This window comes from Myotis brandtii, unplaced genomic scaffold, assembly GCF_000412655.1.
Source record: "Myotis brandtii unplaced genomic scaffold, ASM41265v1 scaffold767, whole genome shotgun sequence".
NCBI lineage: Eukaryota > Metazoa > Chordata > Mammalia > Chiroptera > Vespertilionidae > Myotis > Myotis brandtii.
The window spans coordinates 151,557-179,540 of NW_005371065.1; the positions used below are offsets into that span (position 1 = coordinate 151,557).

General features: G+C 41.1%; 2 protein-coding genes across 3 annotated transcripts in view; one reads left to right on the top strand and one right to left on the bottom strand.

Annotated features, from left to right (window-relative positions):
• LOC102256269 (chromosome unknown open reading frame, human C11orf63) overlaps positions 1-9,641 on the top strand; it is a 105,743-nt gene extending 96,102 nt beyond the window's left edge. The window contains exons 5-7 of one of the 2 annotated variants that reach the window (XM_014530726.1): positions 6,565-6,645; positions 7,378-7,506; positions 9,092-9,641. In XM_014530726.1, the coding sequence (XP_014386212.1) occupies positions 6,565-6,645; positions 7,378-7,506; positions 9,092-9,286 (405 nt within the window). In that variant the 3' untranslated portion in view covers positions 9,287-9,641. The remainder of the gene's footprint in view (positions 1-6,564; positions 6,646-7,377; positions 7,507-9,091) is intronic. The other variant, XM_014530727.1, reaches the window with a different exon arrangement.
• A 17,194-nt stretch (positions 9,642-26,835) lies between these two features.
• Positions 26,836-27,984, bottom strand: part of BSX (brain-specific homeobox) — a 5,680-nt gene continuing 4,531 nt past the window's right edge. Inside the window, exon 4 of the mRNA XM_014530724.1 lies at positions 26,836-26,856. Within this exon, the coding sequence (XP_014386210.1) occupies positions 26,836-26,856 (21 nt within the window). The remainder of the gene's footprint in view (positions 26,857-27,984) is intronic.

Genomic DNA, 27,984 nt, shown 5'->3' on the forward strand with positions numbered 1-27,984 from the left:
TTGCATAAGGATATGCTGATTAGCCAATGGGAAGGGTAGCGGTCGTATGCCAATTACCATGTTTCTCTTTTATTAGTGTAGACTAGAGGCCCAGGCCCTCAGCCTGGCCTGCCCCCTCTCTCAGTCTGGGAGCCCTCAGGGGCAGGAGGCGACCCAGCGATCAGGGGAAAGTGATGCCCCCATCACACCTCTGCTGCTGCCACTTCTGGCAGCACAAGCCTCAGCCGGCCCTGGTTACCTGAGCTTCGGGCAGCCCTGGGCAGCTGGGGGGCTGAAGGGACTGGGGGACTCTGGAGGCAGGCACACAGCAAGGCCGGGCCCACCCCCAAGTGCCTCATGCCTGCTGCCCCGGTGGGGCTAAGGGGACTGGGTGCCACCATCTTGTGGCTGTGGGCACTACCATCTTTGAAAGCATGGCAGTCAATTAACATATTCCCTCATTATTGGCTGTGGGCGCTGCCATCTTTTGCGATGGCGTGAGGGTCAATTAGCATATTCTGTCTTTATTAGATAGGATTGGTTTCAGGTGTACATCATAGTGATAAAACAATCATATGCTTTACAAAGTGTTCGCCTGATATTTCCAGTCCCCACCTAGCACTGTACATAGTTATTAGAATGTTATTGACTATATTCCCTGTGCTGTACTTTACATCCCCGTGACTCTTCTGTAAGTACAGAATGTGTACTTCTTAACTCTGTCACCTCAAACCCCCACCTGCCTCCCTTCTGGCAATCACCAGTCTGGTCTCTGTGTCTATGATTCTGTTTCAATTTTGTTTGTTCATTTATTTTGTTCAAAAAGAGTGTTCTTATACATTTTTAATGGAAGTTCATTAATAACCTTAACTATGTTTGTGATTTTGTGTACATAATCTCACTTCTCTTAATTTACCTCAAAGAAATCATCAGAGTGGCCCATAAACAATACTCATTCCTAGTACATCTGAAATGTTTGACAACTGGAGGAATCGCTACATAATTCAACTATAACTAGACAATAGAATGTTATGCATAAAAATCACATTTCAGCCCTAGCTGGTTTGGCTTATTGGATAGAGCATCAGCTTGCAGACTGAAGGGTCCTGGCTTTTATTCTGGTCAAGGGCACTTACCTGGGTTGCAGGCTCCATCCTGGCTGTGGTTGGGTCGTGTGCGGGAGGCAACCAATCGGTGTCTCTCTAACATCCACATTTCTCTCTCTGTCTCTCCCCCTCCCTTCCACTCTCTCTAAAAGTGGATGGAAAAATATCCTCGGGTAATGGTTAACAACAACAACAATAAAAAATCACAGTTCGATTAGTGATGTTGAGCATCTATTCATATGTCTATGTCTTCTTTGGGGAGAAGTCTTTTCATGTCCTCTGCCCATTTTTCCATTGCGTTGTTTTTGTTTCTGTTATTGAGTTGTATAAGTTTCTTATATATTTTGGATATCAAACCCTCATGGAATATATCATTTGTGAATATACCTGGTAATCTCCCATTCAGTAGGTTGTCTTTTTATCTAATTGGATGTTTCTTTTCACTGTGCAGAAGCTTTTTAGTTTGATGTAGTCTTATTTATTTTTGCTTTGTTTCCCTTGCCCAAGGGAACATATTTAAAGATATATTACTCAGACCGATGTCAGATAGTTTATTTCCTATGTTATCTCCTAGGAGTTTTATAGTTTCAGGCCTTATATTTAAGTATTTGATCCATTTTGAGGTTATTTTTGTATATAGTATAGTAGAGTGGTCTAGTTTCATTTTTTTTTGCATGTATCTGTCCAGTTTTCCAAACATCACTTGTTAAAAAGATTGTCATGCCCTAGCTGGTTTGGCTCAGCAGATAGAAATTTGGCCTGCGTACTGAAGGGTCCCAGGTTCAATTCTGGTCGAGGGCACATGCCCAGGTTGAGGGCTCAATCCCCAGTAGGGGGCATGCAGGAGGTAGCCAACCAATGATTCTCTCTCATCATTGATGTTTCTATCTCTCTCTCCTCCCTTCCTCTCTGAAATCAATAAAAATATATATATTTTTTTAAAGACTGTCAATCCTGCAGTGTATATTTTTACCTCCTTTGTCACACATTGTTGACAGCATAAGTGAGGCTTTATTTCTGTGTCTCTATACTGTTCCATTGATGTACATGTCTATTTTTGTGCAAGTGCCATACTGTTTTGATTATTATAACTTTGTAGTATAGTTTGAGATGGGGGAGCCTGATGCCTCCAACTTTGTTTTTCCTTCTCAAGATTGCTGTGGCTATTCAGGGTCTTTTGTGATTCCATATATCCATGGTATATTGTTCCATTTATTTGGGTTTTCTTAATTTTTTCCCTCAGTGTCTTATGGTTTCAGAGTACAGGTCTTTCACCTCCTTGGTTACATTTATTCCTAGGTATTTTATTCTTTTTGATGCAATTGTGAATGGTATTGTTTTTTCCATTTCTTTTTCTGATTGTTCATTATTATTGTATTAGAGGCCCAGTGCACAAAATTCGTGCACAAGTAGGGTCCCTAGTGGCTGCCAGCTGCCGGCCGGGGCCTCCCTCCCCCTGGCCGCCTGCCACCACCACTGCCACCCAGGGCCAGGGGGAGGGACCACGGGCGGCTGGCTGGCCGGCCCCACCCCCTGGTCAAATTTCCAGTTGAACTCCCGGTCAAGGGGACAATTTGCATATTAGGTTTCTATTATATAGGATAGGAATGTGACAGATTTCTGTATATTAATTTTGTATCCTGATATTTGACTGAATTATTTTATCAATTCTCTTAATTTTTGGTGGATTCTTAGGGTCTTCTATATATGGTATCATGTTATCTGCAAATAGTGACATTAAAAAATGCTCAACATCGGGGAAATGTAAATTAAAACCACAATGAGATATCATCTCACACCAGTCAGAATGGCTATCAACAAGTCAACAAACAACAAGTGTTGGCAAGGATCTGGAGAAAAGAGGAACCCTCATGCACTGTTAGTAGGGAATACAAATTAGTGCAGCCACTGTGTAAAACAGTATTTGAGATTCCACTTCTGGATATTTATCCAAAGAAAATGAAAACACTAATTCAAAAAGATATATGTACCCCCTGTTCATTGCTGCATTATTTACCATAGACAAGATACGGAAGCACCCCAGGTGTCTATTGGTAGATTAATGGATAAAGAAGAAGTGAGATAGATATATAGATATAGATATAATATATTATACAATTGAATATTACATAGCAATAAAAAAGAATGAAATCTTGCTATTTGCGAAAGCCTGGATGAATCTAAAGGGTATTATGCCAAGTGAAATAAGATAGACAGAGAAAGACATATACAGTATGGTTTATGGTTTCACTTAAAAGTGGAATTTTTTTTTTTAATCCTCACCCGAAGATATTTTTCCATTGATTTTTAGGGAGAGTGGAAGAGAGAGAGACAGAGGGAGGGACATTGATGTGAGAAAAGCACATTGATTGGTTGTCTCCTGCATGAGCCCTGACCAGGGCCCAGGCAGGGGAGGAGCTTGCAACCGAGGTACATGCCCTTGACCATAATCGAATCTGGGACCCTTCGGTCTGCAGGCCCACGCTCTAACCACAGAGCCAAACCAGCTAGGGCTATATGTGGAATCTTAAAAACGAAAAACAAAACAAAAAAAAAAACACTCATAGAAACAGAGACCAAAGGGATGGTAAGCAGAAGGGCAGGGGTTGAGGATGGGTGAAAAGGGAAGGGGAATATAGTCAATAATATTATGATACCAGTAAGTTGGCCTGGTGACAGATAAATACTGTAATTAATGGGTGATCACTTTGTAAGGTATAAAAATGTCGAATCACTAAAACCAATACAACCAATATAAGATTATATACCAACTATACTTAAATTTTTGTAAATGTCTTTTGTAGGCAACCACAAAAAAGGCACATTTTCAAAGTATAGTGATAGCAAAATACAGTGTAATGCTAAACTGCTTAGTGAAAAAAATTAAATAAATTGTATCATAGTGACAATTTTATAAAAATATGAACAAATAGATCTAAAGGGCAGAAACAACTGTGGTGGTTTTGCTGGGGGGGTGACTCTCTTCTTAAAGGCGAGTATGGTTTTGAAATGCCGTCAATGAATAATATTTATTCTATACACCTTATTGTTGTTGATTTTTAATGATTTTACGGTAGTCCAAAGGCTTCTTTAGGAAAGTATCTTCTCTCACCTTTTAGAATTAGATGCACTGAAAGAGTTTTGACTATAAATGTTTATCACTCTCATTGGGCAGATTCTATCTTCAGAACTTTTTCTCCTGGCACTGTAGAAGTGTTGCCTCTGTGGCACATGATGCTGGCCCTTTGAAGCATGGCGGGTGCCGTAGACATGTTGTAGTACCATAGAAATTTTCCCTTCAGCTACAAGTCACAGAATTAACATTCACAGCAACTTCAAAAATATGGGTTCATTTTTCTTACAATTAATCTACAAGTAAGTAGTTGTTAGCATAATGGTTCTACATCTCAAAACATCAGAACCAGTGTCTGTATAATTCTTTTGTCCTTTTTTCTTTTCCTGCCACAAGATTGCCTCTGAAGCTCCAGCTCCAGAAATCACATCACTTGTCTATTGTAAAGGGAAAGGGGTGGGCTGCCCCAGGCCACATGAACGCCTTCTCAGATGCATCCTCCAACCCAGTGGTTCTCAACCTTCTGGCCCTTTAAATACAGTTCCTCATGTTGTGACCCAACCATAAAATTATTTTCGTTGCTACTTCATAACTGAAATGTTGCTACTGTTATGAATCATAATGTAAATATCTGATATGCAGGATGGTCTTAGGCGACCCCTGTGAAAGGGTCGTTCGACCGCCAAAGGGGTCACGACCCACAGGTTGAGAACCACTGCTCTAACCCAATCCAGAAACCTATCACTCATACTTCATGGGCCAGAACTTGGTGCTCAGTGTCTTTGTGAAAAGAGTATTTGGCTCTGAGCCTCCAAAATGGGAAATGGCAACGGAGACACTAATGGGTATGACCTCCGGGTAGTCAGGTGAGAGGCCTCTGTGAGTAAACACTTTGTGATGGTTGGTACAATGTGTGGACATCAGTTCACTGCTGAGGTCTGGGAGTTATACACAGTAACTGTATTTAACATGATGAAATGGTGGTGGTGTTTGTTAAGTCTCTGGTCTATCTGCCAAATTCTATCTATGGAAAGGGCACCTGGATTTATTGTGTGCCTTAGGACTTCATTCACAGGAGCTTTCAAAATTAGAAGAATACCATGCCTGGTCCTGAGATACAGACAGTACCCGCACGGCCCTACAGCGTCACCACCTCGGTGTGACTATTCCTCCCTCCCACCAAACTCAGCACCAACCAGGATGTGCCCTAAGAGAAGTACTGTCATCCAAGCCATCTTTTTGGTATTGTCCTCTACCCTCCCCAAGGAAGGAAACCAAATAAACTCACAAACTACAAAAAAAAAAAAAGATTTGGTTTTCCCACAAGGGCATCTGCTATAAGCAGCACGTTGATTTTTTGTTTGTTTTTAAAATATATTTCTTTATTGATTTCAGAGAGGAAGGAAGAGGGAGAGAGAAATAGAAACATCCTATATAATAAAAGGCTAATATGCAAATTGTCCCTTCAATCGTGAGTTCGACCAGGGGGCAGGGCTGGCTGGCCAACCACCCGAGGCCCCTCCCCAGGCTGGCCCCACTCACCCTGATCAGGGGCAGGGCCGGCCAGACCCCACCCATGCACAAATTCGGGCACCTGGCCTCTAGTGATGTCATAATATTCAAAAGACAATAAGAGTCTAGGCACGACCTACGGAGAAACTCATTTGATTCCGTATGAGTTGGGTATTTTAAAGGGTGCAATTAATTTTACATAACTCTTATTAGTATTTTTATCTTTGAAGGGACAAAGTAACATGAGGCAATTGATTATGACACTTGAGCACAGTAACAGGCAGGAAAAACTCAAATACTCTCCTGACTGTAAGATAAATTAAGGTATTCTTCAAACTGCTGCTTTTGATATTAAAACCAACTTTCTGCCCTTGCTGGTTTGGCTCAGTGGATAGAGCATTGATCTGTGAACTGAAGGGTCCCTGGTTCAATTCTGGTCAAGGGTACATGTCTGGATTGCGGACTTGATCCCCATTAGGGGGCATGCAGGAGGCAGCCAATCAGTGATTCTCTCTCATCATTGGTGTGTCTATCTCTCCCTCCCTTAAAAATTTATTTTTTAAAAGACTATACATAAATTAATAGCAGCAGCAAAGTGGTCATGTACATGTTACCAGTATATTAAAAAGGTTAACAACAAAACAGCACTTTGCTCACTTGAGATTTTTTATTTATGATGTTCAGATTTCAAATTTTTAATTTCAGAAGTGGAAGTTGAAAACATGTTAGCTAACCAGCTACAAAATACCAAAGAAACTATTGCCAGTAACTACCATTAGAGCGGAGGATTGCCAGGAAATGCACCCCTCCCCTCCCCTGCTGCTGTGGTGGCTGTGACAACTGTGGAGGGCAGACAAGTCCTTAAAGAAACTGTCTCTGTGAATGTGTTTTTAGAGTTCCAAGCTGAAAGGTTATCAGAAAAGAGACGTGAAGCTTGGAGGCCTTGGACCTGACCTTGAGTCCATCAGAGATAAAGTGAGTGTGGCGTGCATGCAGTGTGTTTTCAGGCTGGGATTTGCCCATCTGTCTTTTAGCAAAAATGTATAAGATGCCCCCCAGAACCAAGCCCTCATTCAAGTGTCTCACTCTGAATAGAGACACTTCTGAAATATCACCGGTAATAGAGACCCAGGCATCTCTCTTACTGTAAAATAAAATTACTTAGCAATCTTGTTTTTCGTATCCACCTTTCGGTTTTGAAGGCCCGAGCAGAGAAGTGGGGCGTGCGCCTGAAGAGAGGCGCGCGTGCCACGTGCACGCAGGGCTTTCCCTGGAGTCATCTTGGTAATTGTGCACAGTGGCTGCAGGGAGGACACTTAGGCTCAGAGTTTCCCAGCCCATGAAAAGTGCACCCACTTTATTCTCTTTCCTCTGTGAAAGGAGATCTTCATTTAATGTGTTTTAACTGCAGTTGCACTCAAGGCATAAAAAGAGAGTACAGTTCAAAGTTGGAAGCAAAAATGAAAATAAATGGGTAAATGCAACAAAGAAGAGGCTGAATGTGATTTAGCCGCCATGAAGGGGCCCCTGGGTGTGCTATGCAGCCATGTGCCACCCCCCCACACCGCCCCCCAGAGGCTGTTTCCGGGAGAAACATCAACTTAACCATCTCACTGCTCGCCCTCCCTGTGTGGCTGAGAGGCTTTAAATAGAGAACGAAGACCTGGCAGGACCAGCGAGTCGTTGTCACGTTGTTTCTCTGAATAGATGCAGAAACTGAGACAGCAAAAGGAATACGCAAAGCAGGTGAAGGAGTACAACATGAAGACGCTCTCCCTCCTCTCAAACCCGCAAACAGCGAAAGCCGAGAATAGCCCCGCCATCTCTCGGCAGAAGGTAAGGACTCGCTAAGGCCGCTTCCTTTTGATTATAATTAAAAGAAACCTTCGTTGCCTCACAACTTAATGAGCTCCCCCACGCTTGTTGAACACAGGGCATGTTTTAGCTACCACCATCCCTGCCGCTGCCCATCAGTCACAGACACGGATGTAAACACGATAGATACACATATGGTGCTACAGGGTTAGCCTTTTCCTCTTCCTGAAGTTCATTATTGCCTTCATTCATCTACATGTTTTCTTCTAAGTGTAGTATCCCTAGATCGCCACACAATAAAAATCAAGCAGGAGGGTGATTTCTTAGTTAATCAGGATTGGTAGTCTCTTCCGTCCGTTTTTTCTCTACCGTTAAGTAAGCCTTAAGGCAATGGTGTTTTCATGCTGTTTATGGGGCCTACGTCAAAGCAAAGGCCTTCATTGTTTCTCTCAAGTTCTTTCTCCTACATTTTTCCCAAGGGGTTGTCATATATAGCTTCCTTTATCCAAGAAAAATGATTTCATAAAATACAGATTCTCTCTCACAGCCATAGTCCTCCAACCCGGACATGAGGTGAAGGAAATGCGTTCCGTGGAGACGGGAGCTCTGCCCAGCAGGTCTGCTCAGGCCGGGAAGGCCGCGGGACCTGGGGGCCTGCAGGAGTGCATGCATGTTCTCTTTCACAGACCGGCATGTGTCTCTGTTTACTGCCTCCCTTCCTCAGGCCTTGCAGCCTCCATCCGCTTGAGTTATCATGGTGCCACTTTTTATTTTCTTCTCCAATCCATTCATTTTTTATGACGAGATTCCAGACAACAAGTCTGTCATTAGAAACTCACAGAGAAGTCACTGCACATACTGAGAAGCCTGCAGTTTCTCTTCTGAGGGTGTGTTTTTCTTTTCCTTTCTAGGACTTCCATACCATCCATTCCTGTTTTAGCCGTCAATAAATTCTTATGAAAATATAAAACTGATATAAAGGCAGATTTACAAATCATATTTAGAGATATCATTTTATTGTAATGCCTTTTAGAACTGACATCACTCAAAAAAGAAAAAACCTGCCTTTTCCAGTATCCAGGTTTAGATAGTATATGAAAAAAGAAAAATAATAATTTTTAACCTCTAATAAGTACTTGCTAGACTTCTGAGAGCCCAGGAGCGAGAACAGCTGGTGTCACAATGGCAGTGCGATTTTCTAGAGTGAATCTTGGTCTGAATCAGTAACAAGGCCTCTTTGGACAGGAAGGTCTGTAAATATCTCCTGGTGATGAGTTCGGTTTTAGTGAGACTGCCAGAGCTAACTAGGTCAAATACACGGCAAGTCTATTTTCAAGCACTCAGTAAGCCTCTGCTTTATAAATAACTACAGAAGGCACTTTAAATAGCTAATTCTTGTGTGGCTGGTTTATTTTGTTGAAACTGTAGGGTATACTGCATTATTTGCATTTTCCATTTGATCTCCATTTCCATCCACATCTTAGTACATTATTGTAACAATAGTCTTCACTTACATTATCAATAAATATTCCCTAAGACCAGATTTAATTTGAAGAATCCAGGGCTCACTCCCATTTCAAATAAAATTTTACCTGTATGCTTTCAGGCTTTGGAATATGCTAAGACCATCCCAAAACCCAAACCTTCAAACCTGGCGGATCAAGCGTCCAAGGAAACGAAAAACCCAACCTCGGCTGCAGAAGACACGTTACCTGAAATCTCACTGCTGGGCGTCCTGCAGAGCAGACACGAGAGGGAAAAGCAGGCCGTGGCTGCCTTCAAAGTCCTGCACATCGTGTAGCGACGTGTGGGGACCACAGTGCCCAGCGGGCGGCCCTGCAGCAAGGACGCGACAGCCAGCCGCTCCGCCTCAGTGATGACCTGTCGTCAGGCTGCAGTCCCTGCTTGTATAGCATAGGATGTAGGACATGGGGCCCTAGTCTACTATGGTGCCATAGTGTACTTTCTGTGAAGAAATGTTTTAATTATTTATTTTCAAATCAGTTGAACTTTGGGCCTAATAAGAATTAGGGAATAAAGCCTTTGGGTTTTATATTGGATCTTTTTATTTCTTAAACAATCTGTTCTCTTCCTTAGCAATGAAAACCATGAAATTACCCAAAAATAAACGTATCAACTTGTGTTTCTCTCTTTTACATTCCTGGTAATAAAAAAAAGTAGAAACACTTCAGTTTCTACTAAGATGAACTCAAATTGGACTAATAACCAGTATATTTTGAGATACCATTTCCAAAATATTTACAAAATTTTTAAATTTAGCCAAGGGCTTATATATGAAATTGGAAGAGCCCTGGCCTGTGTGGCCTGCTTGGTTGGGGTGTCATCCCACACAGCAAGAGGTGGCAGTTTGATTCCTGGTCAGGGCACAAACCCAGTTTATGGGTTTGATCCTGGTTGGGGCGTATGTGGGAGGCGACCAACAATGTTTCTCTCTCATATCAATGTCTCTCTCTCTCTCTCTCCCCTCTGCCCACAAGTACACTCTACACACTCTAACTTTTGCTCACTCTCACTCTGTAAAAAAATCAAGAAGATTTAAAAAATAAAATAAAATTGGGAGGGATGTGTCAGCTACAGAGGTCCCCCCTGAGGAGTGAGGGTTCCCAGGTCCACATCAGGCCTCCCAAGCCCAGAGCCAGGAAGAGAAGTCCCCGTCACTTCCGGCTGTGAAAACCACCAGGGATTGTGGCTGAGTGAGACAGAGGCTGCTGGAGTCCCAAGCAGTTCCTCTTAAAGGGCTCACACATGAACTTACTCAGACTCACTCCCTCTGAGCTCCAGCGCTGAGCAGCAGCGTAAAAGGAACCAGGGACATAAGGGGAGAAACTGAATTGTCTGGCATCAGAGCAAGAACTGAGGGGAAATTTTCTGCCAGAAAAAAATTCTGGCAGTGACCACTGTTCCTTTTCTGAGACCCCCACCTCCCATTGAGCTGGCGGACGGGCACTATATATATATGAGTCTCCCTCAACCAGGTTCACACTCTTTGCCCCACCTGATGATTTCCTGAGATCCTGCCCCGCCCAACTTGTGGGCCCACCCAAGCCATTTCCAAGTGGCTTTTCCATACAAATGGCCTTTCTTGCTTCATGATTTGGACTTTTCTAAAATCTCTCAAACAAGCAGATCTGGCCTCTGTGTACCCTCTACCTCTCAATAAGTTACCCCAAGCCTGGCACAGTGGCAGCTTAGCATCTCCTGGGTACCTCCAAGCCCAGCACAAGTGGCTATCTGCATATCGCTCTGTAGCTTGTGCCAGGTGGCCTCAGGGAGGGCACAGGCATGGGCTGACCTTGCACCTGGTGGACAGCTTCAAACTACACCAGATTACAACCCTACCACTTCCACAAGTGACACACTCGAGGGGTGGACTTGGTGAGCACCAAAGCCCACTGAAGCTAGTCCTGCTCTATAGGCTCAACTCCTGAACAGAAATTCCTCTGCTGTAGTTGTAGCTGGTAACTTATAGGCCTGGGGCTCAATCCCTCCTAGTGATGCCAACAGCACTCAAGGCTCAACTACAACAGGACAGTCCACACAGTCCACACAGGGGCGCACATGGAGCACCCAGCTCAAGTGACTGGGGAGGCTGCACCACTGGACCCTACAGGACACCTGTTACACAAGGCCACTCTAACAAGACTGGGAGATGTAGCAGGTCTACCTAACACATAGAAAACAGACAAAATGCAGAGACAAAGAATCAGGTCCTAAATGAAAAAGCAAAACAAAAATAAACAGGAGAAATTTCCAGAAAAAGAACTAAATGAAATGGAGGCAAGCAAACTATCAGATACAGAGTTCAAAACAATGGTTATAAGGATGCTCATGGAACTGAGTGAGAACCTCAAGAACTTAGTGAGAACTTCAAAAGCCTGAAAAAGGACATAAAAACCATAAAAAAGAATGAGGCCTTAGCTGGTTTGGCTCAGTGGATAGAGCATCAGCCTGTGACCAAAAGGTCCCAGGTTCTATTACAGTCAAGGACACATACCTCAGTTGCAGGCTTCTCCCCAGTCCACACCCTGGTTGGGGCATGTGTAGGAAGCAACCAATCAATGTATTTCTCTAACGTGAATGTTTCTCTCTGTCTTTCCCTCTTCTTCCGCTCTCTCTAAAATAAAATCAATGGAAAAAAATCCTCGGGCGAGGAATAAAAAAAGAAAGACCATGTCAGAAATAAAAGATACACTAACAAATGAATAACTTACAGGGAATCAATAGTAGAGTAGATAAAGCTGAAAATCAAATCAGCAATTTGGAATATAAGAAAGCAAAAACAAACAAGCAAACAAAAAAACCAATCAGAACAGCAAAAAGAAAAAAGAAACCAGAAAATATTGAGGATAGTGTAAGTAGCCCCTGGGACAACTTCAAGTATACTAACATTTGCATCATGGGGCACTGGAGGGCGAAGAGAGAAAACAAGAAATTGAAAACCTGTTTGAAAAAATAATGACAATAAACTTCTCTAACCTGTGAAGGAAATCTATATATATAAAAGCCTAAGTGATCGTTTGACCATTTGACCACTCGATCATTTGACCGGTAACTATGACACACACTGACCACCAGGGGGCAGACACTCAATGCACAGGCATGGAAACATGGAACAGACTAATGAATCTCAGAGGGAAGGAGGCAGTGGGGAGGGCGGGAAGAGATTAACCAAAGATCTTATATGCATACTAGAGTCCTGGTGCACAGATTTGTGCACTGGTGGGGTCCCTCAGCCTGGCCTGTAGGGATCAGGCTGAAACTGGCAGTCCAACATTCCCTGAGGAGTTCCGGATTGTAAGAAGGCGCAGGCCCGGCCAAGGGACCCCACTGGTGAACGGGCCTCTAGTAGGCATATAAGTCCAGGAAGCACAGAGAGTCCCAAACAAGATGAACCTAGAGAGGTCCAAACCATAATTAAGGTACAAAAGGTTAAAGACAAAGAGAATTTTAAAGCAACAAGAGAAAAGCAGTTAGTTACCGATTTCTCAACAGAAACTTTGCAGGCCAGAAGGGAGTGGCAAGAAATACTCAAAGTGATGAAAACAAAGACCTACAACCAAGATTACTCCACCCAAGAAAGCTATCATGAATCAAAGGATATATAAAGAACTTCCCAGACAAGAAAAAGCTAAAGGAATTCATCACCACCAAACCAGTATTATATGAAATGTTAAAGGCTCTTCTTTAAGAAGAAGAAAACAAAAATATGAACAATAAAATGGCAATAAAGACATATCTATCGACAAAATTTAAAATAGCCCTGGCTGGTGTTTCTCAGTGGTTAGAGCATCAGCCCACACACCAAAAGGTCACGGGTGCAATTCCTGGTCAAGGGCACATACCTGGGTTGCAGGTTCAATCCCCAGCCCTGGTCTGGGCACATGCAGGAGGCAACCAATCAATGTCTCTCACATAGATGTCTCTCTCTCTCTCTCTCTCTCTCTCTCTCTCTCTCTCTCTCTCTCTCTCCCCCCCTCCCTTTCTTCTCTCCTCAAGAATAAGTCTGGCCATGGTCAGGGCACACATATCTCTCTCTCTCTCTCTCTCTCTCTCTCTCTCTCTCTCTCTCTCTCTCCCCCCATCCCTTCCTTCACTCTCTCTTTAAAAAGTCAATGAAAAAAATATCCTCATGCCTTAGCTGGTTTGGCTCAGTGGATAGAGCGTCAGCCTGGATCCTGAAGGGTCCCAGGATAAATTCCCGTCAAGGGCACATGCCCATGTTGCAGCCTCAATCCACAGTAGGGGGCATACAGGAAGCAGCCAACCAATGATTCTCTCTCATCATTGATGTTTCTATCTCTTTCTCCCTTTTCCTTCCTCTCTGAAATCATATATATATTTAAAAAAGAAAAAAAAATATCCTCAGGTGGTGATTAACAACAACAACAAAAAACCACACAAATAAAACAAAACAAAAAAAACCAAAATAAATGAAAAAGCACAACAGAAACAGACTCATAGATCCAGAGAACATTTTGACAGTTAACAGATGGGGGGTGTGGTGGGGGTGAAAAAGGTGAAGGGATTATGAAGTACAAATTGATTGTTACAATATAGCCATGGGGATATAAAGTATAGCATAGGGAATACAGTCAATAATTTTGTAATAACTATGTATGGTGTCAGATGGGTATAGCATTTATCTGGATGATCACTTAGTAAGTTACATAAGACCCAATCACCTAACACTAATGTCATATTGTGTGTCAACTATGATTAAAAAATAAAAATGGCCCATCCAGTGTTGCTCAGTGGTTGAGCATCAACCTATGAACCAGGAGGTCACAGTTCAATTCCAGGTCAGGGCACATTCCTGGATTTCAGGCTCAATCCCCAGTAGGGGGCATACAAGAGGCAGATGTTGGATGATTCTCTCCCATCATTGATGTTTCTATCTCTCTCTTCCTTCCTCTTTCTGAAATCAATAAAAACGTATTTCAAAAAAAAAATAACAAAAATGTTTTTTTAAGCTACTTATTCCAAGTGTATAAATTTGCTAGGCATTTTGCCATCACAAATATCTTAAAATATTAACAAATATGTGCTTTTACACACAAAAAAAATTAGATAAGACAAAAGCATTCCATAGTTTACTACTGAATGTCAATAAATATTTCGTACTTTTTTAAATTTTTTGAAATTGAATGACCATTATAAAATTCCCAGGTCTTAAATAATTCTACATGATTTAAATTTTTTCTTATTTGCTTGTATTAGATTGTCAATACATCCTTAGATGACCATATCCAGAAATGGACAATTTTAACAATAATTTAAGACAAACCTATTTATGTACACAGTTGGCATAGGACTAGCTTTGAAGATTTACTCCTATGTTGTATACATTTTACATAAGCCATGATGTGGTATGAAATCTGCCTGTACTTAACTTTCTCTTAAAACTGGAAGCAATTAGAATTGCAAGTATGGAAAGAAAACAAGTATCTGAAGGGAAACACCAAAGTGACAACTCATGTTTCATTGATATTTGGAAAATCATGTCATACATGAAAAGTTATTTCAGAAAAATCACAGCTCAAGCGGCTCCTAAAATATATCTGTAAAAGAAGAGGAACCCTCAGGGTACATGGTGAAGACTTCTTAGAAAGATAACACAAAATGATTTTTATGGCCTTAAATTTAAACTTATTCTGGAAGATAATATAATGCATATAGAGACACTTCCATATTTCTATATTAAAGAGACAGAGACAGGGTACATTTTTAAAATACTTCATTTCTATTAGAATATCTTAAAATAGAGCTTGGAACAGGTTTGTCTTGTTCAACTGTCAATTGTTTAGAAGAGAAAATGGAGATCAAGAAAGGATGCATGACTGAAGGCGGTCAGTCCCTGTGATAGTAATGGAAGAGCAACCAGGTCTAAACTCTAATCTTTCAACACCAAGGACAGCACAGTTGGATTATTTGTCTACAGGAAGAATTGGTCCTTGTTTTACATGTGGGCAAGGAGCATGTATTTAATATGAATTTCACTTTCAGACCTGAAAGCCAATAATTAATTCCATAGTCAGAAATCTGCATTACTATGCAAGTTATCATATTCTTAACATGTAAAATCTGGCAACTTTGTTAGTTACTACACTAATAAAGTTTAAGAGACCTGTATAAAGCAATTCAGATGCTGACCAATAAAAGAGATACTATTTCAATTTTTTTCCAGAACTTTAAAAACCTTCCCTTAACTATTTCTCTGTTAGCCTAAGCATTGTTAAATCCTTCCAGCATTTTCACACACAAACCAAGAACCCACACTTAGGTAAAGCAGGTTAAATAATTCAGTTCATTGTCAAGCAACATTTCAAAGGATCTTTACTCCCAAGGCAAGTTTTTATCATAAGACTATAGAACATCAAAATTCTTTGTAAGTAAATAGAGTGACAAATGACAAATGATTTGGGCTAAAAAAAATAGGGCATATTTATTAAAGGTTTGGGGTTGAAATCACAGAATGGATCAAAATAGGCCTTCATCTGACCTCCAGTCAGCTCACAGTGATAAGGTCCAGCAGGAAGAGAGTCTGCAAAAACAGTGAATGACAAACAATGTTTGCCGCTTCTTTGAAGTCAACTGTATTAATGATAATAACATTGATCTTGCATAGACCCATGTGGACCAGTGATCAATTTCTATAGTATTTCTGTTTCAGATATTTAAGAAGTAAAAACAATATGCCTACTAGAAAGCAAGGGACTTTACACTTGAGAGAGATAATGATGGAGGGCCTGTATTTTACCAGACATTATATATGGCAGTGCCTAATCTGCCTAATCACCATGAACAGGGTCCATAAAGGACCTTTAAACTACACATTATCTCTTATTATAGCCCCCTTTTTGTGGTGTTGTTTCATCTTGAGTTTCCAATGAGAACATCCTCTTTCAAGGAGCTTTTTTACAAGTAGCGAATTGAATGACAGCTGTCTTCATGATACTGTTTTGTACCAAAAGGAGTCTCTTGGGCGTTATCTAGAAACCAACTCAAGAAAAGACAACGTTGAGGAACAAATAAAAGGTAAGCCTAGCAAAGGCGCCAATGCCTGATGGTTCCAATTGGGGCCTTATTATTGGCTAATGAATCATTGTCAAAACATCAGAGCAAGCATGCGCGTGCACAGCCTCGTCTATAGTGAGAAAATGACCCTTCCTCCGGGTGGTTATTATCTGGGAGTTGTTTGAAACACATCCAGTAATTATAACAGCACTAGACCTCATTGAGAATTTTGAGTTTATAGCAAATGGTCTACAATAGCAGACTAGATAAATTCAGGAGGGATTCTTTTTAATTACTTATTGAAAAACAGCAGAAAATGAATTAAATTTGCATGATAGTCTGCAGATATCAGGGCAAGTTTAGCTAATTCTCTCCAAGATGTACTTCAAAACACCTATTACCATTATATTAGAAGTAGCATTTGAAAATATAAAGTTCTTAAGGAAAAAGCAAAGTTGTTCTCCTAAATACACCTTTTTAAACGATTCCCTTTTCTTATTAGAGTAAGAACCTTGAATGATACATATTTCATCCAACTCTCAGGAATTCATATGATCACTACAGGACATCTCCCTAATGCTAAGTGTGTTTTCATAACTTCGATTCCTAATGGGTAAGAACGGAGACAAAAAGATGCATGAATACTCCATTTCCTTCTTTAGTTATTTTCCCAGGGAAGAAAGATTTAAAACAGTAGCACAAAGTGAAGTTCTTTCAATATTGTGGGTTTTGTTTATCCATAGTGTCTCATTCCCCCGTCTATCCCTGATTATAAGGAATTGTCTATATTGTCAGACAAAACTTTTTTACTATAAAAGCAAAATAAAGGAGAAATATGTATCCTAATAAAATTTTTATTTAGACATTTATTCCACTTTTTAAAATATATTGAAGTGGGATCTCAGAATAGCTAAAAATCTGATATTCAGAATTGTCCCCTCACCCCCATTGTCTCCAGACTAAGTACATTTTTCTCTATTCTCCCTGTAGAGAGAGTATGAAGCAAAACCCACAGCTTTCTCACAAAGGTATAAGAAAACAAATCATCTCCATTTTCCAAGCAAACATTTGGCCAATGAAAAGCAAAAGGTTTTGGAGAGCAGATTTTCCATTCCTTTGTTTATTTTATTCCCCCGTCTTACAGATTCCTATTCTTCAGGTTTGGTTACTTAATTTCAGCTTAGTGAAATAACTGGAAAAGTGGGGTTTCCCCAAATGGTATGACAGCATCACTTACCAGCCTTTTCAGCTCTTTCTACTGCTCAACACAGGGGCTCTCTGGGTATGACAAGCGGGGGCGGGAGGTTGGTGGGCTGCCTTTGTCTCCCTGCTGCCTCGCCATTGCCCTTTCCTTTTCCCTTTGCAACGTAAGTAATTAATTTTCAATAAGCTACATAAATGGTCTTCTGCGTTTCAATAGTCTAACAGGTTGAGAGGATTACAATGATATGAGCATTTCCGGCAAACATATTTAGTGAAGCCTTGGAGATATCTGACAAGATGGCAGAAATATCCTTCACTGAGCTGACAGCCTGAGCCCAGCCTGGTGCTGGGCTGCTGCGGGGCTGCTCAGTGGGGTCCCGGCTCCTGCGGGAGATACTCACATAGGAGACATCCTCATGGAGCAGATCTGACAGTGAAGGGAGTAACCTTCAGAAAGTTAAAATCCAAAACACACACAGGAGGAGGGAGCAGAGAATGGAATGAACATCCAGTGAATAAAACCAACGTGGATCTCTACACGAAATAAGTTGGGCGCCGATGGACTGTTTCCTCTCTGGTAAATTTGTCTCACAGACTAAACCTTATGCCTCTGCGTTTGCCATGCAAACACCTACCAAAGTCACTGCCAGGAAGCCTGGGTGGCCTTGCCTCATGTCCAACCCGCCACCTGACAGTGATGTCTTTACTTCTCCTCTGCTTCCCTACAGAGGTACCGTTTTTGAAGCAGCGCTGATGAAGTCCCTAAATTTGTTGTTTCTACATAACATTGATAATCTCCTATCACACAAATCTCAAGCACCAATTTCTAATGAAACCTTTAGATGAATATCAAAGAACAATTTAGCCATGTCTAATATTTTAATTAGATTATATTCTCAATTTAACCCATTAAACCTCCTTTGATGATCCCCATATTTAGTGGTTAGCCTCAGATGCATGAGGTAATGAATACTGGACCTTTTGACTTAATGAGAATTTCGGCTCTTTCAGCCTGGGCCTCTTTGTGTACCTTTTATTTTGCTGGCTATAGAATTCAGTTAATTGGAGGAGTCTCTTGCCATCACACATTAAGGAGTATAAATTAGCATCCCCATTCTGATTGGAAAATGCAGGCAGGCAGCATTTCTTTGATCTGCGGATTGAGCTGAAGAAGACAGCAGCCCTCTGAAAATGAGCTGATGGCCTAGTTATCATGGCAAAATGCAGACGTGTCCATGTGTCACAAAACACTTAATGTCTTAATTGGTCACCTTCCAGCTCTCCCTGTCCTGTTTGTATCATTCTCATTAGGAGCATGTGTGATGTGCATGTGTGTGTGTGTGTGTGTGTGTGTGTGTGTGTGTGTGTGTGTGTGATGTGTGATGTGTGTGTGTGTGCTTGTGTTTCTGTAGTTCTGTCTTACTTTCTCTGAACGTTCTTTCTGTTTCTTTACTCGGAGAATTAGGAACCTACGTTTGAAATTAATCTGAACCAAGAAAAATGAAATAATATAAATTCCCTCGCCTTGAAATTGTTAAGAATATCCTGTAAAATTGTTCAGGACTCCCACGAAGATTCTGAAGGACTGACTCTGACTTCCAAGCCCGAAACGCACAGATCCCACGCCACTGGTGCTGCATCACTGACTGTGAGGTAGAAAGGATGATTTTGTGCTTTGGCAATGAAGTCGGCCGTTCTTATCTCCTCTACCAATTGCTCAATCCTCCTGAACCTCAACAAATTCAGTTACAGAAAAGAAACACCGAGGTAAAAGATCAACACCTCCCTCACTCAAAGTAAAAGCCAGAGCAAAATAACATGAAATTCAAATGATGAGGTTTCTGGATAAATACAGTAGACTGAACACACACACACACACACACACACACACACACACACACACACATCTATTTCACTCTCTTGGCAAGCTCCCACTAAAATCACAATAAGGGTGTTTTAAAGGCATAAGCACATAAAAACTGGAAAAAAAAACAAGAAGAGGGACAACAGATAAATTTTTGAAAACTGGAAAGCAGATAAATGAGTTGTTTTAAAAAAAATGGCAGACTTCAAAAATACTAAATTCTAACCTTGCAAAAGGGACATCCAAGAATCAATCTGATTTACACTAAAAAATACCCCCAAATGCTCAGGAACTGATGGTGTCCATTATCGCTGGAAGTGGGGGTGAAAGGAGGTGGGGAGGGCTAAGTGAATGAAAACTGCCCCTCCCTCTGCAGGGACAGTGTGAGGAGTGAGGCACAAGTGGCTGTTAGGAGGCTCAGCGTGGAACACGGTCAGTAGTGACCTGGCCCTCCGGTCCTCTTCTGCCGCTGCCCCAGAACGCTGGGCCTTCAGCCTACAAACAGGAATTCAGGAAATTCTTCTCTGGGGAATCTGACCAGCCCAACAGGAAACACCTAAAACTTCTGACTTCAGAGGTTCTCCAGTAGAGCTCAGAGTCAACAAATCCCACCAAGTAGCCACAACTTCCTATTAGCTTTTCTGCTTCTCCTACTGAAACACAAGCATACAACCAGAAATTCCCAAGCATCTGAGAATATTAGACAAAACATGATTAAAAAGAAGCAGGAGGATAAATAAATTAGAAGAGATCTTGTGAATTAGAGATATGGTAGCAGAAATTTAAAAAACCCAAAGCTTAGAAGATACCATTGAGGAATTTTCCCAGAAAGCAGAGCAAAAAATGCAAAAAAGTAATAAATTTAAGGGGTAAATCCAGGGGTAAAATCCAAATAATAGGAGTTCCATAAAGAACAAACATAGAAAAAGAGAAATAGAAATCATCGAAGAGTTAATTTGAGAAATCTTTCCATAACTGAAATAAATTAGTTTTCAGATTGAAAGGCATATTGAGTATCCACAACAGTGAATAAAAATAGACCTCCAACCAAGGCACATAATTATAAAATTTCAGTACAATAGCTATAGAGTATTCTACAGGCCTCAATACACTCCTATATAATAAAGAGCTAATATGCAAATGACCATCACGCCCTTGCACCCTCACACCGGGGCTGGGGGACCTGAGACTGTGCCCCCCACCTGGCAGGGCTTGACGGGGGACCTGAAGCTGTGCCCCCCACCCTGCGGGGCTTAATAGGGGTGAGGCCAGCTGGGTCTGGGTCTCTTGCGATTTCTAGGCTTGCGTGGATGGGCAGGGACTTGACTCTGGGTTCCGTGGTGCGCCCCAGACTCTGACAGGAAGGAGATTTTCATATATATTTTACTAATTTTCTTTCATCTCTGACACTTCTATTATAGAGAAAGAGCAAATAGCAATATTAAAATATTTCCTCTAATTAATTCTCTTTTAATGTGCATGAATTTCATGCACCGGGCCACTAGTCTATAATAATAAAAGCATAATATGCTAATTAGACCCGACATCCTTCCAGACAAAGCCTCAGCAGGCAGGGACTGAGGCAGAGGCCCCCCGGCCACAGCAGCAGGTGTGAGCCGAGGCAGAGGTGGCCACAGTGGTGGCGGCGGGGGCCAAGGCCTTTGCACAAATTGTGTGCATTGGGCCTCTAGTGAATAAATAAAACAAGATACACAAAGAATCAAGAATCAAAATGGCTTTAGACTTCACAACAGCAATTGAAAACTAAAAATCAATTGAATGATGCCTTCAAATTTATTCAAAAGTAAAGTATTCAAAAATTATTCCCCATTTAGAATTCTATACTTAGCCAAATACTAATAAAGCATGAAACTAGAATAAAGAAAATTTTAGAGAAGGATGGTCTCAAAACATTTGCCTTTCACACACCAATCAGGAAACTACAGACTGCTCATCGCCAAAATGAGAGATTAAACCAAGAAAGAAGAAGTTAAAAGAAACAGTAATAAAATGAAAGACTTCTGGCTAGAATATTGCACTTAATTACTCCAGGATGGAGGGACAGGAGATGCATTGACACGAGAACCCAGAAGGAAACAGACCAGAGGTTTTGGGAGATATTTATTCAGGAAAACGAAATGTTAACAATACATGAATATATTTTCTTTTCTTTTATAAACAGAGACTTTATTTATTTATTTATTTATTATTTTTAAATCCTCACCCAAGGATAATTGTCCATTGACTTTTAGAGAGAGTGGAAGAGAGCAGGAAAGACAGAGAGAAACACCGATGTGAAAGAAACACATTGATTGGTTGCCTCCTGCACATGCCCTGACCAGGTCCCCAGCCAGGGAGGAACCTGCAACTGAAGTTCATGCCCTTGACTGGAATCTGAGGCTCTATCCACTGAGCCAAACTGGCCAGGGCAACACATGAATATCTTGGGGGGGTGGGGGAGGATATAGATAAATGGTGAAGAGCTTGGAGTAAAATTAGTAGTAGATACATTAAAAATTAGGAATAAAACAAGACAAGTATTAACTCCCAGAAAAATAAAAAGTCTTGCAGAACAAGAAAAATAATCATAATTGATTACCTCAGTTAGCTGAGAATTACACTTACATGTCATAATTATGATCTAACCAAAATTACAATATTGAAAAAAGAGATGGAGAGAGTGCACATATGTGGTAGGAGCATGGGAAAAAGAGAATTAATTGATTGGTTGCCTCCTGCACATGCCCTGACCAGGTCCCCAGCCAGGGAGGAACCTGCAACTGAAGTTCATGCCCTTGACTGGAATCTGAGGCTCTATCCACTGAGCCAAACTGGCCAGGGCAACACATGAATATCTTGGGGGGGTGGGGGAGGATATAGATAAATGGTGAAGAGCTTGGAGTAAAATTACTAGTAGATACATTAAAAATTAGGAATAAAACAAGACAAGTATTAACTCCCAGAAAAATAAAAAGTCTTGCAGAACAAGAAAAATAATCATAATTGATTACCTCAGTTAGCTGAGAATTACACTTACATGTCATAATTATGATCTAACCAAAATTACAATATTGAAAAAAGAGATGGAGAGAGTGCACATATGTGGTAGGAGCATGGGAAAAAGAGAATTAAATCTTTATTTTTATAACATAAAATACTAGATAATTCCTAAAATAAAAATACCAAAAAGCATCTGTTCAGTGAAATAATTTGGAAACATAAAGTGGATGCCAAAACAATCAGACACTAGTGAGACTAGTTGCCTGTGTGAAGAGAATAGGGAGGGGCAGGGGACTGCTCCCCTGTTGCAATAGCCCTTGCAGAATTCTGTGACTCTTCAAACAATGCACATCAATGCACAAACAAAGCAAGTACATGATAAAACTCAAATATTTTTAAATTAAAAATAGAGAACTTAGGAATTGAAGGAGAAAAAAACAGAAGGAAAAAGATCAGAGCAAGCATAACGTATTCGCTTTTTGCTTTTAGCTTGTAAATTATGGAGCCACCTTCTATCCCTTATTCCCATTGCTTTTTACAGTTCGTTTCCCATTCCAAGTCAAGCACTGAGGAAGAAGACAGACTATTTAGCTGTTCTTTAACTTCTGGCTAGAACATTGGCAAGTGGACTTCATTACTCCATTATGCGTAGCCATGGAGGCTAGGGAGAGAATGGATGCACCAAATATTCAGATAATCGCCAAGGGTTATATTAGTCAATATTTTAAAACAACTCTTTTGCTTATTCTTGTTTCAGAGGTATATAAGGTGTGTCTTTTTAAACTAAAAAAATTTTTGGAAGCTTAAATCCTGGATTTCCCTGGTAGATTCTGTACTGGAAACAGGCAATTGTTTATCTTTTAAGAAGGTTCCCATGGATTTGAATTCTCACTTCCCTCCCTTCACAGAACGATGTCTGTCAGGGATAACAGCATGCTGGGCAGGATGTGGGTGGGCGAGGTGAGGGGCGGTAATAGGAGCTCCTCAGTGAAACCTTTGACTCCTGTTTCATCCAGCACCCGCATGTCCTCTTAGTCCACCCAGGAGGACAGTGACAAAGAGAAAATAAGATGAACTTCTAAAAAAATTCCTTGGAAAGAGACACGATAACCCTTCTGTAACACTGGTGATGGAGCACAAGAACAATACCTTTTAGTTAACCAGGTTCTTACAATACTCTTATGAAGTATCATGTCAAGAACCAAACTGATATTTTCAGATGTATATTGTATTTCATTCTCTTCCTCTAGCACTTCCACCCAAGATCTCACAGTAGGTACTTTCATATCTCTTATCTCACATGCCCTTTCCACTTTTATTTTTAAATATATTTTTATTGATTTCAGAGAGGAAGGGAGAGGAGAGAGATAGAAACATCAATGATGAGGGAGAATCATTGATTGGCTGCCTCCTGCACACCCCCTACTGGGGATCAAGCCCGCAACCTGGGCATGTGCCCTTGACCGGAATGGAGCCCGGGACCCTTTAGTCCGCAGGCTAGCGCTCTATCTGCTGAGCCAAACCAGCTAGGGCTCCCCTCTCCGCTCTTTATTGATTTATAAGGCACTCTCCTTATTTTTCAGATGCCAAGTAAGAGACGTATTTCAATCATTAGCAAAAGTAAGATTAGAATTTAAGTCTCTAAGCCAAGCCATCTAGCCAGTGGCTATGATGCCAAATCCGATTGTGGCTATACAATATTATAAAGAGGGTAATAAAAAAAGGCTCCCAGAATTATTATAAATAAAACCATAGAGGAAAGGTTATCTGGTATGCACACTGGGAATTCTAAGAGAGAATTAGACGTCTGTAATCGTGTCAACAATGAAAATAAAGTTTTTTAAAAAACTTTGATCTCTTGGTTTCTAATGAAAATAACCTTTATTTTTAAAAACACAGAAAATAGAATGGAGAGAATATGATTGGAGAGAAAACATGAGAATCATTTCAGATTTTCATCTCACTCCTAAATATTTATTAAAGGTCACTTCTCTGACTTCTACATGTATTAATTCTATAACTCACCAAACTAGTAGGTTGTATGACATTGGGCAAGTCAACATCTCAGCCCTTGGTTGCCTCATCTGCAATTAAAGGAGATTAGGCCAACATTTTTAGAATAAAAATATCGAGATTTGAAGTAGCTTAGAGATCATCTATCTCATCCTATTGATTATATGAACCTCTCTGAAATAGTCCAAGTGGTTATTCAACGTAGGCTTGAGTGAAAACAGGACTTACGTACTCAGTACCTCCTAGGAAAGCCAATTTAAGTTTCAGGTTATTCTCAATCAGAAGTTTCTTCACAAACTGATCTAAGATTTTACCAGATAATTTCCAGCTAAATCTTTTTAAATCTTACATTTAAAATTACTATGCAAAATCCTCTTCTCCACATAATACAATGACAATAGCCCCACTGTCACTTTTATCAAAACATGAATTAGTTGTAAGGTATGATCACGAAAATTGGCCATTAGTCTTAATTCTGCCCCTGTCTATTTGACCTTGGCAAGATATTCATTATATTTGAATCTTAATTTCTTTGCTTATAAAATGAAGGGCTTAGAGTTTGTCAAATGTCTCTTTTAACATTAACGATTCTTTCCTGACTACATCTTTGTCCTGAACTCAGTGGAACATCACTTTGTTTTATTTTTAAGAATGAGGTTTTTTAGATTTCTTTAATGAAGAATATACTTTTCTTCTTTTTTTGTGTGTCTCTTGACTTTTCTAAATGTTCTGGATATAGATATTTAAATTAGAGTGTATGACCTAAAATCTTATTCTTAGTGAGATGACAAGTAATTTTGATAAGTTGGAAATTATATTTCCTTTCCAATAAAAAGATGATAGAATACTAGTATCTTAAAGGTTAGAAGGAACCACACAAGGTATTCAACCCAGTCTCCCCCTAAGGAAGAAATCCATAATAGAATATTCCTAATGTTTTGCCTTCCAACTTCTGCTCAAACTTTTCTGGTGAAAAAAGTGCAGTGCTTTGCGGAGTCAGCCTGTTATATTGAAAGACAACACAGTGCCCAACCTGTAGAAGGTATTTAATTGTTGTTCAAAAGTTTGCTTTCCTGGAACCACCCATTGGTTCTGGTCCTGCTCTCTTAGCGTGCCCAAATAGATATGCCCCTTGATACTTAGGTGTGCAACCATTGGGATACAACTACCATAGCTAGTCTCCCCTCCCCCACCCCTCTCCAAGGCTTTGCTTCTCCAAGCTAAAAGCTCATGCTCCTTTATTTGTTGTTTTCCACACCTTTTACTATCCAGCTCCCTGAACATTGGATGAATTTTAGCTTGTCAATATCCTCTTTAAAATGCGATTCCAAGAATATAACAAACATAATATAAAGTATTTTAATCAATTCATTATTTTTGCACATATATTGAGCCCACTTCAAGAAAACCAGGGAGACATTGCTTCAACTAAATATGTTTATTGCATGATTCTCTTAGCACCAGAAAGCATTCTGTTTGCTCTTTGTTTTCATATCTCTAGTTATCAAATACATCCACACAGGTGGTATCATGGATTCCAATTAATATTTCTTAGTGCCACTATCAGTTTAATACTGGGCTGAATGGTGTGTTGTTCATGTCTTATATTATTATGTCATGTGAGCAGAAATATTATCAAGAGCCCCTCTCTGAAAATCTATGAAATGAAATCCATCACAGAAATTAAGAACAAATATGAAACAAATTATTTACTAAAATTGAGATTACATATAGGATGACTTTCCCACCTTGGCTATTTTAAGATGTTTTTGCCCCATCAGAATCAGACTTAACTATGTGTTTCTTTCTTTAATATATCATCATGAATATGGTTTTGTCAGATCTTCATCACCAAGTGAAACTGAGTTTAGGCAAAAGGCTGGATAATTCAGGCAAAACATCTTTTCAGCCTATAGAGGCTTTGATCAGTATTGAAGGCCAAAAACAAAAATGTGAACATGTTATAATAAATTGTGTCCATCCCCTACTATCACTAACCCCCTGTGTATAGGAAACAAAAAGGGAAGGAGGAAGGAAGGAAGGAAGGAAGGAAGGAAGGAAGGAAGGAAGGAAGGGAGGAAGGAAGGGAGGGAGGAAGGGAGGGAGGAAGGGAGAGAAGAGGAAAGAGAAAAAAAGAAGAACCGTTAAGAGAACTTTGCTGTTGAGTGGCTTGCCACCAATCTAAGGGCATCTGTCTGGTGAGAAAGCAGTGCTCCAGGTCATCGCTCTCCGCTTCCCACTGAATCTCGCCAGGAACAGCCGCAAAGGGTGGACGGGGATGAGGCGGAGTGAGCCTCCTTCTGTTCAGTGCTACTGAATCAAAGACACAGACAGCCACTCCTGGGCTCCGGGATCCCTTCTGCCCCGCGGAGCTGCGCCTGTGCTAACAAAGCGTCCTACCGCCTGCCTGCTCCTCGGACCCAAGCAAGTCCTGGCATCTTCTTGTGAAGGCAGAAGAAAGAGGGAAATCTCCGAGGTTTGGGGGGTGTTAACCGTCTGATTTAATTTTGTACAATTTCCCTCAAAACATAAAAGTTCTTTAATGTTCACTTTAAAAATTCTCCCCAATCCCTTTAGTAGCTGTTCTCCCTGGGGTTGGAAGAACTTGAGGTCCCCCCCCCCAATAGTACCTATTTTCCCTTCCAGGTTGCCAGGAACATTCTTATTCAAAAACCACTTTTTCCCTAAAACCAAGTTGTTTGTGTTATTGTAAAGCATTTGTCAAAACTCCTGCCTTAAAACAGTGCTGTCATTATCTGAACGAGAAGAGCAAAGAGAAGTCTGCGCCCGCATTTGCTTTCATAGCGCATCTACACAGTCTACATAAATGACCGAGGTGTTCCTACAGTGACAGAGGCAAAATGCCAGTCAGTGCGTTGCCACTAGGAAGCACGCGGACGGGCAGGGAGGCGAACAGGAGTCGGACTATATGCATTGCCCTGCTTCGGCTGGCAGCTAGTCCTGACTTCACGGGTAAGTCCTACAATCTGCCAAGCCTTCATTTCCTTAACGATGAAGGGAAAAATAACTCTGCTGTCTGTGACTCACAAGATTGTTAATTGATAGAAAGAACTTTGGAAAATAGAAACCGCTGTACGATGCTTATGTTTTTAAAGCAACAGTTTAGCCTCCTAGGTGATGCAGAACGAGTAAAGGTCTCACTCTGACACTTTTCTCTGCTTAAGATGATGTTTCCCTGAACAAGCCTGCTGTGAAAAAGAAAAAGAAAAAAGAAAGGGAAAAAAAGAAAAGCCCACTCCTAATTCATGCGACCACAGAAGTAGGCCTAGAAGGATCTTCAGGATCCATCCTCTTTTAGAGACGTGAGGAACCAAAAAGGATGAAATGCAATGTAAACTCACACCGCTGTTGTCTACATACAGGCATACCTCATTTTATTGCGCTTCACGGTTGTTGCGTTTTTTACAAACCGAAGGCGAGACCTTGCGCCAGCAAAAGGATCACCATTCGCTTCATCGCCCGCTCCTGTTGTCACAGTGGCCGGGACCCCGCCGCCCGCCGTCTCCAGGTGCGCCCGGAGTCACTGTTCATCACCAGGGCCCGGGGCCGGGGCTCCGCCGGCGCCCTAGCTCGCGCAGCCTTCCTGGGCTCACTTACCTAACACGCAACCGAGCGAAAGAAAGACGGAAGCGGAGTGGGCTGCTCTGTGGATAAAGGTACTGGGTCGGTGGCGCCACCGCGTCATCCCTTATATAGTTTCAACTCCAAACATCCAGAGAGTTCTGTCTCTTCAGCCTTTCCGAGTCAACAGATAGGATTTGCTGGGCCTTTTCCATGCAGGTGGAACGCGAGACGATTCCCCGGTTGAAAATGAGAAGCCGGATAGGGGATCTGCTAAGGGAGGCGGGCGCGCCTCCTCGGGC